This window comes from Puma concolor, chromosome C2, assembly GCF_028749965.1.
Source record: "Puma concolor isolate L17-30 chromosome C2, mPumCon1.1.hap2, whole genome shotgun sequence".
NCBI lineage: Eukaryota > Metazoa > Chordata > Mammalia > Carnivora > Felidae > Puma > Puma concolor.
In genome coordinates this window covers 49,668,743-49,685,379 of record NC_141675.1, presented here as the reverse complement: position 1 = coordinate 49,685,379, position 16,637 = coordinate 49,668,743, and the positions used below count along the sequence as shown (strand labels likewise).

Genomic DNA, 16,637 nt, shown 5'->3' with positions numbered 1-16,637 from the left:
AAGAAACAGACTCTTCACTATAGAAAACAAATTGGTTATCAGAGGGGAGGGGGGCGGGGATGGGTGAAATAGTTGATGGAGATTGAGGATCACATTTGTTAAAAGTACAAGTGATAATTATGGAAATGTTGAATTACTATATTGTACACCTGAAACTAATATAACACTGTATGTTATAGTATAGTATACTGGAATTTTTTTTTTAAAAAGTTTGGGTTAGGAGAAAGGAGATTCTGAGCTCAGTACATTGTCACCGAGAATGTGGCCACTTGTCTTTTTTTTTTTTTTTTTAAATCTTAACATTTATTTATTTTTGAGAGAGAGAGAGAGAGAGAGAGAGTGAGTGGGGGAGGTGCAGAGAGAGAGGGAGACACAGAATCTGAAGCAGGTTCCAGGCTGCACACTATCAACACAGAGCCCAGTGTGGGGCTTGAACTCACGAACTGTGAGATCATATGAGATCATCACCTGAGCTGAAGTCAGACACTTAACTGACTGAGCCACCCAGGAGCCCCAGCCACTAGTACTAATTTGAACTTAGGTCAAGAGGTATGCAATAACAAGGCACATAAAAGCAATATATATATATATATACACACACACACACACACACACACACACACACATATGTATTCTATACTATATAGCACCATATATTCTATAATTATAGCATGTGATATATATTATATATTACATATTATATTAGAATATTATTCTATATTATATATTAGATAATTATAGCATTATATATATATATGTATGTATATATCCCCTCTTTCAAAATAAAAATCTTTGTGGGATATGGAACACAAGGTGTCAATAACATGGTAGCTGATGCAATGGAAAGATTCTACACTGGAATCTTTGGCAGTAATAAGAGACAGAGCCCACAGGTCAGATGACAGTGTCCTCAGTGTCTGGCATTGGCACTCTGAGAGCTGTGTCACGGGGCATAGGTAGCTGTGGCTCTCCCTTTCGTGGGGATTAGCAGCAGTAGCGCCCTTTGTGAGCGCTGGAGCACAGCTACCACATTCGGAATTGGCACTAATAAGGAACATCTTTGCAGGAAACTGGAGCCAAAGAGGAAGGAATTCTTGAGTGGTCAAGAGTACTGAACTTGGTGTGACATGGAACATGTATGTGGTCCCCAAAGGACTCTCAGAAATATCTGGGAGGAAGTTGAGAAGGTCGGGAATTTGTTCCTACATAATGAATGGCAGTTAAGACAAAGTGAAACTGTTTGGTGACATTTATTGTGATGCTTTCTCTACCATCTCTCCCTGCTTTATGAATAGTTAATGTTCTTGATCTATTGTATCTACTGCTTGTGGCCTTATCTAATAGAGCTAGCTCCAGGCCTTCCTGCCTCACTGCCCTTGGACTTTATCATTGATTTGCCCTGATTTCCATAGGAAGGAGCAGCTCCAACATAGCACACTTTCTTTTTTTTTAATTTTAACTTTTATTATTGTTAAAATACTTTTTTATTTTTAAATTTTATTTAATTCCAAGTTAGTTACCATATGGTGTAATAATGATTTCAGGGGTAGAATTTGGTGATCATCACTTTTCATTTTTACTTTAGAGAGAGAGAGCGTGTGAGTAGGGGAGAGGGGTAAGGGGAGAGAAAGAATCTAAAGTAGGCTTTACACTTAGGGTGGAGCCTGGTGTGGGGCTCCATCCCATGATCTTGGGACCATCACCTGAGCTGAAATCAAGAGTTGGACACTCAACTGACTGAGCCACCCCGGTACCCTGCATATTCTATTCAGGGAACAGGTGATCCTGAGGCTGAAATTACGTAAAATATCCTTTCCCCTCTTCTACTCAACTGTTTCTTTTGTGTTGCCTTGACCTCTTTCTGAGTACCATTTGCAGCTTCTGATTCAAGGCTCAACAACAGAATCAGAACCACACTTCTAAAAAAGTCTCCCTTGTTCTAGCCTTTTGCCACAATTTTCTATTCTAATTATGTTCGCTTATCATTAGTCTTGCCTCTGAACTTTAACCTGTTAATTTTAATCTAGCAAAATGTCTTACCAGAGGAAAGGATATAAAAGTCACTTTATTAAATGACTCAAACAAATGGTTGGAGACTATCTTAGTTGGAATATATTGAAAATATTTTGACAGGTGTGTTTGGTGGTAGAATTAAATACAATGACATAAACTTGGCTCATGGTCTCCAAACAGAAAAAGAATTGGAGTGCTACAAAGTACCAGATGCTGTACCCAGCCCAAAAGGTACAGTAGTGAAGAAAACAGGCATGAATTCTTGTGTTGTTTACTAGATGTCTGGTTTCATGTTAGTACAATCCCCTCTCTCGGCAAAAAATCAGACTTTAAATTTCAAAGGCACTTAGAGCATTTAAACTTTTTGGATTGGAATTCTAGATTCCCATAATTTTGGCCCCAAACTACTTTGAGAAGTGAACTTGCTTCTGGTTAATTTTAGACAACTCCACTGGCTCTGTGAAGAACTGTCCCAGCTACCAACTTTGACTCAGGTCGTTCTCTTGTCTTGAAATTCCTGTCTTGTTATTTTCCCTTTAAAAATCTTTAAACCTAGTCAGTCCATATTTAAAACCTAGCTTAATAATACATCTTACTAAAGTCTTTGCAAATGATTGCAACTGGATGTAGTCCTCTCATTTGAACTCCCTTATCATTTCCATAACTAAATCCCATATCATAATTATTCTGACTTAACTCCCTTGAATTGGCATTAACTCATGTGTTGCCATTGTGTGAATTGGAGAAAGGCATCCCTTTCTCAAAACACTTTACATTCATCTATTGGAAAATTGTGAGTTTGTAGAATAAGAAAATTATAGCCATCTGTGGGAAAAGTTACAAATACACAAATCAGTTATATCTAAGACATACAAGAAGCCCCCTAGATTGTGTCACTTTTGATGGCCACCCTGGTTTCACTTATTAGGTTGCTAGTTGCCCTTGGTTATGCCAATGGTGTGCTGGTAAATGTTGAACAGCTGGCTGTCTGGGAAAAAGCAATCAACCAAGCCATCAGCCAACCAGCCAACCCTGATGCGTAGTGTTGGTTGACCTCAAGCTTCCAAAATGACATCAACTAGCTCACAAAACTCATAAAAATTTAAAAATCAGCTCTCATCAGCTGTCAATAGTTGGCTCCAGCATATCACAGGCTGGGCTTTGTTCACTCATTTTTCCATCTATAGAGCTCAGTAAGAGTTGAAGAAGTCCTGAGCGATGCACGTATGGAGCTTACAGGTGTTATACATTGAAAAATCAGGAATATTCTTGGTGTTGCTACCAAGGACAGCATGCACTTGCCAGTGTGACTATCTCCTCTTTATTTCTAATGTTGCAGGGCAATATGTCTTTTTTATGACATACACCTGAGGCTGAAGTGCAGAAGTTCCTGAGAACACAGCAATTTATTAGCTTGCCCTAAGGTAAAAATAATACCTATAAATAACTTTTCAGTAAAATGCAATATGCCAAGTGCAGTAAAATCTCAAGGCTGCTTTATGATTAGTATTTCCATGGTCCTGGGTTTCTATTTTCTCAAAGCTTTGCTTAAACAATTTATATTTTAGCTACTTTAGTGGATAAAGCCATAAATATTTTCCTGACATATTAGTGCTTAGACAGGGAAGGCCCTGTTGCTGGTTAATTAGTTTGCATGCTGAGATGAAAGGTGGGTGATCGGTAAGGCTTGTTAAGTGTCACATACCTAACCTTGGCTAAGATGAATTATGTTTATTTTATAAAGACCAATGTTTTAGTCTTCGTGTGAGTCAGTTACAACTTTGTATTAGTTGAGAATAATGAAAATTCATATCTAGTTATCTCAAATTGATGTCATACCATATACTTCACTACCTAATAACAGGTAAGTGAAGAAGAGTAAATATTCTTTGATATTTTTTTTTTATTTAAAAAAAATTTGTTTAACGTTTATTTATTTTTGAGACAGAGAGAGGCAGAGCATGAACGGGGGAGGGTCAGAGAGAGAGGGAGACACAGAATCGGAAGCAGGCTCCAGGCTCTGGGCCATCATCAGCCCAGAGCCCGACGCGGGGCTCGAACTCACGGACCGTGAGATCGTGACCTGAGCTGAAGTCGGACGCTTAACCGACTGAGCCACCCAGGCGCCCCAAATATTCTTTGATATTAAAACAGTTGCATATATTTTGCCATCAGAAGACAATATCTGAGCTTAGCATAATTTTCAAAACGTTTAAATAATTCTGAAGTATTGTGCAATGACTATTAATATCATGTATATTCTATAGCTGCCTTAGCAAATTACCACAAACTTAGTGGTTTAAAAGAGCATGAATCTATTATTTTACAATTTGGTAGGTCAGAAATCTGATACAGGTCGCCTTGGGCCAAAAAAAAAAAAAAAAAAGGTATCAGCAGGGCTGTGTTCCTTCTGGAAGCTCTAGGGGAGAATCTGTCCTCCTTTGGTTTTTCCAGCTTCTAGAAGCCAGCTGCATCCCTTGGTTTGTTACCCTCCTCCTCTGCCCTCAAAGTCAGCCACAGCTGACTCTCACATGGAACTCTCATACGGTTTCACTCTCTGCTGTCCCCGTTTTCATTTTTAAGAACCTTTGTGGTTATGTTGAGCCTGCCTGGATAACCCAGGATAATTTCACCTTCTGAAGGTCAGGTCAGCAGCAACCTTAATTCCTCTTGCAACTTTTAATTCCCCTTTGCCCAAAACCCTAATATATTCACAGGTTCTGGGAATTAGTATGTGGACATACATAAAAATTTATATTTTTATACTTACTTCTGAGCAAACTATGTTTCAAAGGAGTTAAATAGCTTCCCCAAGGTGTCTGGGTTGATGCCATTTTCTAAGCAAAGTGAAGATAACTTGCCTAAATTGTTTCCCCACAAATTATTATCTCATTCAAATCTTCGATTTTGTTTAGAGTGTTCTTGCTTTTGCTCTTTACTTTTGAAGAAATCCTCTGCTACTTAAAGGATCGCAGGTTTTGTGCCTTTTCTGTTTCAAGAATGTCTAGTGCAGAAAGTGATTTAAAAAGGGATCAAGTAAACGATTCACCTAGAGCAACATGAAAGACAACACGGTAAAAAGAAAAAACAAAATTCTAGTCTTTTAGCCAAAAGCCCTCATGTTTTTAAAGACCCACAGGCTTAATTAGTGTCAAGGAAAAGTCAGAGGTAAGCATCAAAGTATTTAAATATCAACTCCGTTGAAAATACAATTTGCTGGCGACTGGTACAGTATCCTTCCCTGAGAGGTGCTTGTGATTATGACCATTTTGAAGAGGAGGAAATTGAGGCTTAGAGGAGCCAAATGCTTCCCATGTAGCCATTTGGCTGGTCTTTGCTTTGACCCTGTGTGTCCCTGGGTCTATCTGGCTCTCTCTCGATTCAGATTTTTTCCATAACACTGTGCCCTAGTTCCTCTGCACGATGATATCTTTCGTCATCTCCAAGGAGTTTGGTTTGCAAAATATTCCATCTGCCTGCCTTCTGGTTTTGAAAACGCTTTGATCTTAACTCTGATTTTAATTCTCAGACAATGGAAATGCAAAGAAATAGTCATTTGTTAAGAGTAGTGATTTAGCAACAGGACTGGAATAAGAGCAGAATTCAAAATTCCCAGGAGATCTAGGATGAGTAACATCCTTATCATACAACTTCTAGCAAATGCAAGAAATAAACAGGACCTCTTTCTATGTGGAATGATGATGAACAAACTTTGAGGATAGCGTCAGATATCTGGACAAATAAGGGAAGGTTTTCTTCCAAAAAATGTTTACGAAACATGTCAAAAAGCCAACAGTGAATAATGAATGACTGTGTCAGTTTTAGAGTGCAGACTCCCCTTTGCTGTGTCTTCCATTGCTACATAGATTAACTGTGGACTTCTTACTCTTTTGTTGACTAATTTTAACCTTCTCCAATATATTTCCTTGCCTCCTTCTGCAAATGTCAAGATCCTAACCATACGATCAAGTGCAACTTCAGTGTTGGTTCTTCCAGAATGCCTGGCATCCTGGGAGGGAAAAGTTTTCTGAATTCTCAAATTTTGCTTTCTCATATCTCTCAGCACATCACACATTCAGCTGCATTTATTTGTGTGCATTTTTGATGTCTTTACTATATTAAAAGGCCAGCTGTCTTCATTTATTTTTATCTTCTAGTGGGCCCAGTAGAAGACTGTCTTCTAATGGGCCTTTTTATGTGATACAGTGCATCACACATAAAAGGTGCCTGATGTTTCATCAATGAATAAGCGAATGGATGTAGTGGACAAGTGTAGTGTCAGCCCAAGACTGTTACTTTGTCTTGTTTTTCTTTTCTAGCTCCTTTGATTGTTGCTTCTAATACAGTACCTTCAGCATAGCAGATGTTCTATAAGTGTCTATGGACATGACTTCAAAATACTTAATGTTCTCTTAAAAATCACAATGGCTTATATAAAGTCATAAAAGTAATTGGAAAAGATATTATTTTCATTAATTTTCCTTAAAGGAGTATTCTGGGAATTATTAGCTACAAATGAGTTTATCTTGATAGATTAAAATGAATTTTACAGTGATGTAGAGAGTTTTGATAGTAAATTTATGTAGATTTTGGACTTCAGCATACCTTGGCCTTATCATTTACTACATGTGTGAATTTGGGCAAATTAGTTAACCTTTGTGAAACTCAAATTCACCATCTATAAAACAGGAGTAGAACATTACCTCACAGGTTAGTTATATTAAGTGGAAACTCTACACAAACAGTCTATATTATATGTCTGGCTCACAATAAATAATAGGTATTGTTTCTCTTCCTCACCCTCTTTTATTATTTTCACTTTTCTTAAATATTAAATCTAACTAAAATGCATGCATGTCTTCATTTTGATTACACAAAATTAAAGTCAACATATTCAAAATTTAATATGCATAATATAATCCAAACCTAGATGTTTTATAAAGCATTTAAGAAGCATCTTGTATTACTAGTGTTTTGGACATGTTTATTTTTCTTTCTCTCTTAGGAATGGTCCTTTTTGTCTTTTGGAAAGCTATCCTTCTCTGAGGGTAGGGTTAGGGTTAGGGGCAGAGTTGACCATCACGCTTTCTTCTGGAGAAAGGCAGTCTGCAACAATGAGGTAGACACATGGAAAGAAGACCTAGTCATACATGTCCCACATTTGGTACTGTGGATCAATAAAGTCTCTAGTTTTGGCTAAACTAGCATGAGTGTGATCTTCACATTTATAACCAAAGTCATAAGTAAACATGTATGAGCAGGGAGTTACCTGGATTCATTGTATCCTTTTGCCTCCTCCCTGTTCTACCTCTAAATTCTAGTATCTGAGCCCCTAGGTACACCATGGTGCCTACCTGGTGGAGTATTTAGGTCTGATCACTGTATAATTTACAGACTACTGTTTCAGTCAAATGCTGTAACCTTAACCTTGGCCAGGATTTGGCAAATGTTAGGATTTTGTATGAGCGGAGACCAGGTGGGAGAGAGTGGCAAGATCAGTCAACCCTTAGTATTTTTAGGGAGAAAAAAGAACAAAAAAACCTCTCAAACACATGCGTTGTTCTCACTGAATCACCTTGAACACAGTCAGTGGAAGGTCCTTAAAATTCCCCTGCTCTGTGTGAAGCAGTGTGTGTCAAAACCACCCTGGGAAGCAGATCTGGCCCGTGGTGGGAGAAGGGGGCTCCTGACCAAAATCCATTTCACTGGATTCCTTGCGTCTAAGTGGTCTGAGCTACTAAACTGAATAGCTTCTTAAGTAAATGAACACAGCTTAAATTCATAGGAATTATTAGGTTTCTTTTGGGGGATCAATTTTCTCCTCATTCCTCTTCCTTCCATCTTTTCTCCCTTACTTACTTCCTCCTCTCTTCCAAATAACATTTTTTAGATGGCTTTAAAGTGTAATGTTGTCACCTTTTAGAGACATTTAAAATGCAGAGGGCAAAAGGAAGTAAGAATCACCTGTAATACTACCACTCAGAGATATTCCCTCTTAATTTGGGGCATACATTCTTCCAACTCCTTTTCTATGCAACGATATTTTAACATAATTGAAATCATGATGCATACTTAATTCCATCCTCTTCTGATTTTCTTTGAACAAATCTAAACATTTTCCGCTATTTCTTTTTTTCTCCCTATTGCTTTGATTCTAAAGGTAAAGCTGCCATGAACACCTTAGCATTGCATCTTTGATGCCATATTTCAGGAGACATAGAGCATTGATAGCATGCATGTTGGAAGACTTACACCAAGGTAATTGACAATCCAGATATTGTACTTGACCCCATTTTTGTCTTCCTGCATACAGCGTGGACTTTTAGGATGCATTATAATTGGAAATAACAAGATCAGAGATGACACCAAGTGCATTTATAGGAGTAGAATCAGATGTTAACATGCCTGATACCTGAAAAAATTGTTGTTAGTTTCTGGGTAGAAAGGAAATTCAGAAATATAAAACTTAGTCACAATTGCTAGACTTCCAGTCTTCCTACGCTGTTCAAGCCGAGAGCCCATCATTATTTCTGGCAAAAGTCAGTGCTCGTTTGTCTGTCAGGCTTCTCTTGCACAACCTAGAGGTTCTGCTTTGTCAAACAACAAAACAGAAGCACAGTAGTTTGGCTATAAAGTTGAAAATAACAGTAGTATTTCTCACTGTTTTAGAGGAAATTCCAAATACAAAGGAGTTAAAATTAAGACAACACTGTTAAAGAAAAGAATAGAATGCAATACACATGTGCCATGTGTATTGACATTCGTCCCATGTGGCTCCTCTCTTCACCTGATTAACCAAAAGTCAAATCCTTCAACCCAGGGATGGTGCACAAAGACACTTTTGGTTTGTGCCTAAGTCAATTCCTATGCCATCTGGAAACCTTTGCACTGAATATGTGGAAAGAAATCAGATCAGAAAATGATAGTATCTTTGGAAGAATGGGGTGATATAAATAAGAAGATATTGGTGAAATAGTTTATATCATTCATTGTTAAAAGATCCATTTTGAAGCTGGCAGGAAGTATAAGATTACAGAGATAAAAGCTCTAACATTGGCTTTAACATTTTTCAAGACATAAACGCTGTGGGGGCTTACGTGGCGTTAGGGAAGACTTGGACTAAGAGTAAAAGCAATACTATGAAAAATGTTTGTTTTTATTTTGTATTTTTGACACTGGAACCCATAAAACCTTCTGATTTTCCATCTTTTCCAGGATGGAGTCTCATTTCCAAACTAACAGTTATCTTCTACTTTGAGAACTCCACCTGTGACAACAGGAATAATAAAGGCTTTCAAGAAAACTACTAAGAGCAGTGTAGACCCTAACTAGATAAAACTTTGGTCTGTGTCCTTTGAACTATAACGTTGTTGACTTGGACTCAGGCATTTACACAAGAGTTTTGAAATTATTTTACCCAGTGGTTCTTAACTGGGGGGATAAATTACAAGCAAAGAAGTACTGGATACATTCTCCTTCTCTTGTTGAGAACTACTGGTAGAATCTAACTTTCTTTTATTTCAGGGGGGAAAAGCAAAGATCCAAGAGAATGGATCAAATGTCCAAAGTCACCTTGTCATTTATGGAAGAACAGGACTAGGAGAAGACTCTTCTCCCAGGATAGCATCCTTTCCACCTTAGAGCTAGAATCCACATGGACACTGAAGCATGAAGGCAGACTCCTTACCAAGGGTGGCTGCTGAGTAATTCTTTGTCCTCTTCCCTGAGTTACATTGTCTCCCGACCCTTAATGTCTCAGCTTCTAAACTCTTTCCTTGACCAGGATTCATCCATGGTGAAATTGGATTTATGTTTGAGCTTACCTGATGGAACAACTCCAAGTGATTGGGATTGGTTGAGAGAGAGCCATACAACTCAACAACAGTGCCATGCAAGATTAAGAACATCCTCATGTGTGAGGGAGGGGAAAGTTTTGGCCTTCTCACTTTGGTGTATCCCTTAGTCCCAGGAAATCTGGTATTTCTAGACACGGGACATCCAGACACTAGAGAGTTGTTCCCCCCTGCCCCATCCGCCCATAAAATTTCACTCAAGTCCTTCCATAGGGATGGGAGTCTGACATTTTAAAGAGTGGGGAATCTAGTGTCTTTTTATAATTTGTACTAGTTGCTTTTTGGCTAAGATAGATACTAAGTGATTCAAAGACAGTTGTTCTCTTCAGAACTGGAACCTCCTATTGCTCCAATTACCAATATTACTTAAAAGTGTTTTCAGTTTAGTTTAAAGAAAGATACCCATAAGTATACTTTTAATTGTCCATGATAACAGTGGTAGTGATACAAGAAGAAAAGATAAGGATATCCATGGCTAGTATAAAACTGTATTTTCAATATTTATAATAACTTTAGGAAATATTTGTGGAAATGAGCCCATTAAAATCTCAAGTTAAAAAAGATGGCACCATTTGTAACAACCCCAAACTGGAAACTTCTCAAGTGCCTATCAACAATGGAATGGGTGAACTGTAGTATAATCACAATAGAATATTATTGAATATTCTATTGAAATCACAATAGAATATTATTGAGCAATGATAATGAAAGATCCACAGTCAAATGCAACAATATGGATGAATCTCAAATGTAATGCTGAGTGAAAGAAGCCAGACGCAAAAGAATACATACTGATTAATTGAAACCAATGTATGATATTAAAAGTCAGGACAGTAGTTGTCCTTGGAGGAGCACAGTGGTGGTTGGAAGAAGGGGCTTCTAAGGCACTAGTAATATTCTGTTTCTTAAAGGTGCTGGTTACAGGGCTGTCCACGGTAGGAGAAAGTTCACTGAGCTGGGTACACTTACGTTTTATGAAACTGTTGTGTGTTATATTTCAATAACTTTTTTTTTCTTTAAAAAAGGCCAATGGGCATCTTTCAAGAAGCAAGAAAACCAACACTCATATTTTGAACAGAAATTCCCTCATTTTCGTTTTGTTAGGAAAAATAAGGATGTTGGAAGTGTGCCTCTTTTGTAAAATGTTAATCAAGTAATGAAATGAACCAAACTAGCTAAAAGGACAGGGAAAGAGAACATGAAAGCCTCAAGAGATGAGTTCCTATCAGGGACGCAACAGTCCCCTCCCAGAACTCTTATGTGAGTTAGGATTTTAGAAGCAGGTCTGTCTGAGGTGGGGAAGTCTCTCATTTATATCCAGAAATGCACTTTCCAAAGCTAGACAGCTAGCACAATAGGCTTAGTGAGTAATGGGCTCACAATTTCAATTTATTATCAAAATATTTCCATCAGACAACAAACCTGAAAAGATAAAGAGATGCAGAGCTATATAGATGCCCTTTTATCGGAGCCACCTCAGGGACAGATTTTATTCTGAAAATCCTGATTGTAAACCACAGGTCTTATGTATCTTTAGACAACTGTCCAATGGCCATTTTTCACCTAGTTTGTGCTTAAAGTTTTTTATCAATATGATTTATAAGTGTAAAAATCTCAAATCTTCATCTGTACATCACTTTACAGATCTTGGTTCGGAACTATCTGTCTGAAACTTCGATATTCAGTGATTACCTATAATAATAATTACTTAGTCATAAATGTAATAATTAAATATAAAAATTATTATTTATACATTACTACAAATCTCTTAAAAAGATCAAGTTTTGAGAGGGAGAGAGAACAAGAAATTGCTTAGAAAATTGCAGGGAGCCTTGAGAATTTCAACATCAGTGAAAGCAGGTATAATGAAAAATAGTTTCAGACATTCATTTTCGCCCTAAGAGTAGCTTAAAATACAATGATTTCAGGATGAATAACTGATGATTGGAAAAACTGGTTTAAAATTACATTAGGTCCCACGGCCCCAACATGTATAAGAATTCTTTGGAAGATTTTTGCAGGAGCATAAATGTTACAAATAAAAATAAAAATAAGTAATTAGGCAATGTGTGTTTTAACTCTCATGCCACTGCTGTGCTTTTGGAGCCAACTGTATTCTCCAATCTCTTCTTTCTCCCTTTGATTAGAAATCCCAGTCTACATCAAGTGGTTAACACTGTTTTCAAGAGGGGACATCAAACTGGCAGATCATATGAGAAACAGAAATGAATGGTAATATCTTTAGACATAAAGCGTTATTTACACAGTGAGAAGTGATTGATTTGATAGACACCAGACCCCACCCCTCCTCTCCATACCTTTTCCAGAATAACCTAACTTCGTTTCTAAATGATGCTCTCTCATCTCTGTTAACTACCCCCATGTAATTACAGTGACTTCGGTGGCCCATTTTCTCTTGGACAGAGTTTCCCATTTTCATAGTGTTGGCAAGGCTAACCAAAGGCTACGTCGCTTTTTCTGAAGATCACCAAACTCGGCATTTCTTTTCTGGATTCATGTATGAGTTCTTGCGGCAATGATAGGCCTCTGAAAACTCAGGGGAGTTCTGCAAAGTCCCAATAATTCTGTGAAACAAAACAAAGTCACCATCAGCATTTGATACTTATGTCCATACCATATAGGAGAAGCTCTACAGAATTTCTATAGGTGTAGGCCTATTGAGGGAATTTGAAATTTACAGTTTAAGAGAGTAATAATTATCATAAAAAAGAAACAGGTAGAATAAATTTGTTATTTGTTAATAGAATTTTTAAGTGAGCAGGTAACAAACCACAGGAATTAAGAGCACAGATTTGAAGATGGCATGGCTTGAATCCTGGTTGTAAGTTGAATCTATTTCGCTTCTCTGTGCTTCACTTTCCTTTTCTATAAATGCATATGATAATAGTACCTGCATCTTAAGGTTGTCAGTAAAGTAAGTAAGATATACACGTTGTAAAATAAATGAATAATACATATTTGGCATTGCAGTTATTATAATAAGAGTTTGGCCAAAAATAAAATCATGAGTGTTCATTATCTTTTGGAAGGGCTCACACAGTAACAAGTATAACAGACTAAATAGATATTTGTTGATTTAATAAGGAAGAGAATTATTTTCTTTCTTTCCAAAAGAACTCCATAGATATCAGAAACTGGATTCAGCCTGAGTAACTGGAAAAGGCTGGCAGAAAGTCAATTTCTTCTTATCTCTGACCCCAATGGGCAAAAACAACACTGTCCAACCCACTTTCGGCACCAAGCAACATTTGAGGAGACAGATAGGTCAGTACAGTGATGCAGAGGTGATGTTTTCACATCAACCCCAAACCAGCTCCTTCCCTTCTCTTCCCACTGGGACCACCCCACCACACCCACCTTGGATTGGGAGGAAGGGCAGGGAGGCGAACAGACTAGGGTGATGGGAAGACCTCAAGCAAGTGACAGGAGAGTATGTTCTAATTACTGAGATTTCCTCACGTGGCAGATGTGCTAAGTGTAAATCTTTGCACTCTTATCTCCTCTAACCCATTCTCTAAATCAAATCCCCTAATTCCCTTATTTAAAATCTTCCAGGGGCTTGAATGAAAGTCAACTTCCTTTCTGTGGCTTCCAGTGTTTTGAGGGCTCCAGCCGACCTTCCCGGCTTCCTCATAGTACGTTCGTTCTTCATCCCATTTCTCTCAAACTACACCAACCTACTTTCCATTCATCAAACCAGCCAATTTCTTTCCCTCTTCAGGGCTTTCTGCTCCCACTGACCATAGTCCCTGGAAAGTTTACTCCCCAGTGACTACATGACTCACTCCTTCGCAGCCTTCATGCCTCCACTTAAACACCCCTCCTCAGAGGCTTTCTTCAAATAATGTCCAGATTAGTTCCTTCCACCTGCAGTAGCCCTCTTGGTTCACAGTGATTTGTTCTCCTTCTTTACTTCCTGACATAACCCTACCTTGTAATGTGAGGGCAAAATACTGTGTATCTCTTGCTCCCTGCTGCCCTCCCCCCAAGCCTAGCACAGTGCTTTGTATATTGTAGGACTCAGGACATACATACCGAATAAATGAGTCTGTTGGCTGGTCACGGTGATTACATGTATACGAGGAATAGGGCATTATAAAGAAAATGTCCTGCTTGGCATTTGTGTTGTTTATTTGCTACAACCAACTAGAGAGAAAGCAAGCATTTGCTTTCCTTATTCCCATTCCAGGAAAGATAACTGAATTTCTGAAAATCTGACTCCCTAATGTGTCAACTATTACCACATCAACTATCTCTCATCCCCAACACTGCAACTCCTCTATCCCTTCAGGGAGAATGTAAACCTTTTTGGTTATGTGTGTATTTTTAGTACTCCTAGAAAAGTCCTAAAGATTAATAGGAATCTTCCTGGTATTGGGGGGAGGGCGGGTGATGATTGAAATGGGGTGGGGGCCAGAGCTGGGGCATTTACGTCTATTAGTCCATTTGATACGGAAAAGACTGGCTTCCCAGTGCTGAGGAGGGGCCCAGTAATGTGCCCTCTCCTTTGTGTGAACGGCACAGACATGCCTCCCACTATGAGCAGGGTCCTGAGAGAACCTCTGATAGGATGGGGTGTAATGGGCCCTTGCCCATAACCACCTGAAGGAAATTGAGCCACCTGACTTCAGAGGGAGCCCTTGAATTGCAGGGATATCAGCAGTGACCACAGCAGGCTGGAGATGGAGGCTAATTCCCTAATTTCTAGGTCTTCGGGTTCCTGAACAATCTTAAAAAGGAGTACACTGAAAACTACTGAAATTAAACTTCTTACTTCCTTGCTTAGGGTGGGAGCTTGCGATTGAGTTAATTTGCTATTATAGTAATAATAATAATAATAATAATAATAATAATAATAATAAATGTGTCACTTCTTACATCTAAAAGTTTAAGAACAAATTCACTTGATACTTGGTCAAAAGTGATTATATGCAGGAATAAAAAGATTTTATTTTATTTTTAGTAATCTCTATTCCCAACGTGGGGCTCGAACTCATGACCCCATGATCAAGAGTCACATGTTCTACCAACTGAGCCAGCCAGGCGCTCCAAAGAATAAAAGGATTTTAGACATCAGGAATTTGTATTGGTCTTTAGTCTTTTAAGTTTCTGGGCTCATGGACTCTGAGACAGAAAGATGCTTTGATTCATTTAATTCAATCCCCTTTCCACTTTAGGAAGCCCTATATGCTGGCTGAATGACAGTCATCATGGTGGCCCGATTGTTCCTCAAACTGGGGAGGAAGCTCCCTGATGGGCAAGGAAATCATCTGAGAGTCACTGAATGGAAGAGCTGCTGTTTTTTGTTTTCATTTTAGTAAACTTTTTAAATAAAAGGATTGTGTCTTAGATATAATCATATGGGGACAAGTACTTCAGTAAAATGTCCAAACCCATGACTTAATTCTACATTTGTCATAAAAATATTAAGGAAATTAAACACATACACACACACACACACACACACACACCCCTCAAAAAAGGGAAGTCTTCACAAAGCACCAATGGGAGTTAGCAATGTGGCAACACTCAACCTCAGGCACACTTAGCTCTTCATTTCAATTCCAGCTCTTCTCTTTCCATCCAAAGGCTTCGCTTAGACAATTTGATTCTGAATAATTAGGTCAACAACGTACCAGGCCTTCACTTACCTTCCTAGCACTCTAATTAATGTCTTATTGTTTACATTAAATCTTTGGATGGAGGACATAAATAATCTATTTCAAAAAATGGATACATTATTAATCAAACGAATCCCTTCTCTTAAGAGTGGGGTCATATTTCATTAATATTACATAAAATACTTACCTGAATTTCGTGCTACATGAAAACTGTGTGGCATATGTGTTTATAATAACAAAGATAAATGGCTCTTATTAATTATTTCTTAAAGTGATTTACTTGAAAGTTTTATTTTATTATATAAAATATTTTATTGTACTATTGTTGTTTATTGCCTTGGCAAATAATCACTTCTTTTAAAAACATTTAAGATATAGAGAGTTGAACATCAGGTGACCAAGAAGACTACCTCTGCCTGCACTTAACTGGATTTTTGAATTACTGAATGAGCTTTTTGCAATTAATTGGTCTTCTGACAACCCTTTGTTCCCTCTTTTAAATGAATGACTTGGTTACCAGGTTAACTAGCTTCATTCATAAGTAAACTATCCAATCTTTATCATTAACTGTTGTTGATGATTTTGTTAAAGTAAGGTCACCTTGATCAGCTTATGCTCCACTATGGATTGACAAAGAAATAAATGCCAGAATAGATTCCCAGATCCAGTCTGAAGATTAACAAGTGCTAACAGGAATTCTACAGGGTTCACCAAAATCCAAACTAACACTTACAAAATATCAAAACCAATGCTAATATTTAAGGTAAATGGAGGAAACATTAGTATTTCAAAGACGATTTAGCATATGCATTCTATATCATAGAATAATAGGGAATAAAATCACCATATTACTTGGAAATGTCTACATAAAACACTAGAAAGACTATCTTACAAAAAGTGCTAGAAATTAATCTGTGGGGAAAATTTCTTGCTTTATTAGTAGTGTTAGTTCTATAAAGTGCCCTTATATTCTGACTGGAAGACAATTATCCACCAATTTAAGCATCTATTTTAAAAATTTTTCTTAAGTGTTTGTTTTTCAGAGAGAGAGACAGAGCATGCGCAGGGGAGTGGCAGGAAGAGAGGGAGACACAGAATCTGAAGCAGGTTCAAGGCTCTGAGCTGTCAG

The 16,637-nt window shown here is 37.9% G+C and overlaps 1 protein-coding gene across 6 annotated transcripts in view; it reads right to left on the bottom strand.

The window, feature by feature from the left end:
- Positions 1–11,234: 11,234 nt before the first annotated feature.
- MME (membrane metalloendopeptidase) overlaps positions 11,235–16,637 on the bottom strand; it is a 100,166-nt gene continuing 94,763 nt past the window's right edge. For all 6 annotated transcript variants that reach the window (XM_086674560.1, XM_086674564.1, XM_086674565.1 and 3 more), the window contains exon 23: positions 11,235–12,451. In XM_086674560.1, coding sequence (XP_086530686.1) covers positions 12,352–12,451 — 100 coding nt within the window. In that variant the 3' untranslated portion in view covers positions 11,235–12,351. The remainder of the gene's footprint in view (positions 12,452–16,637) is intronic.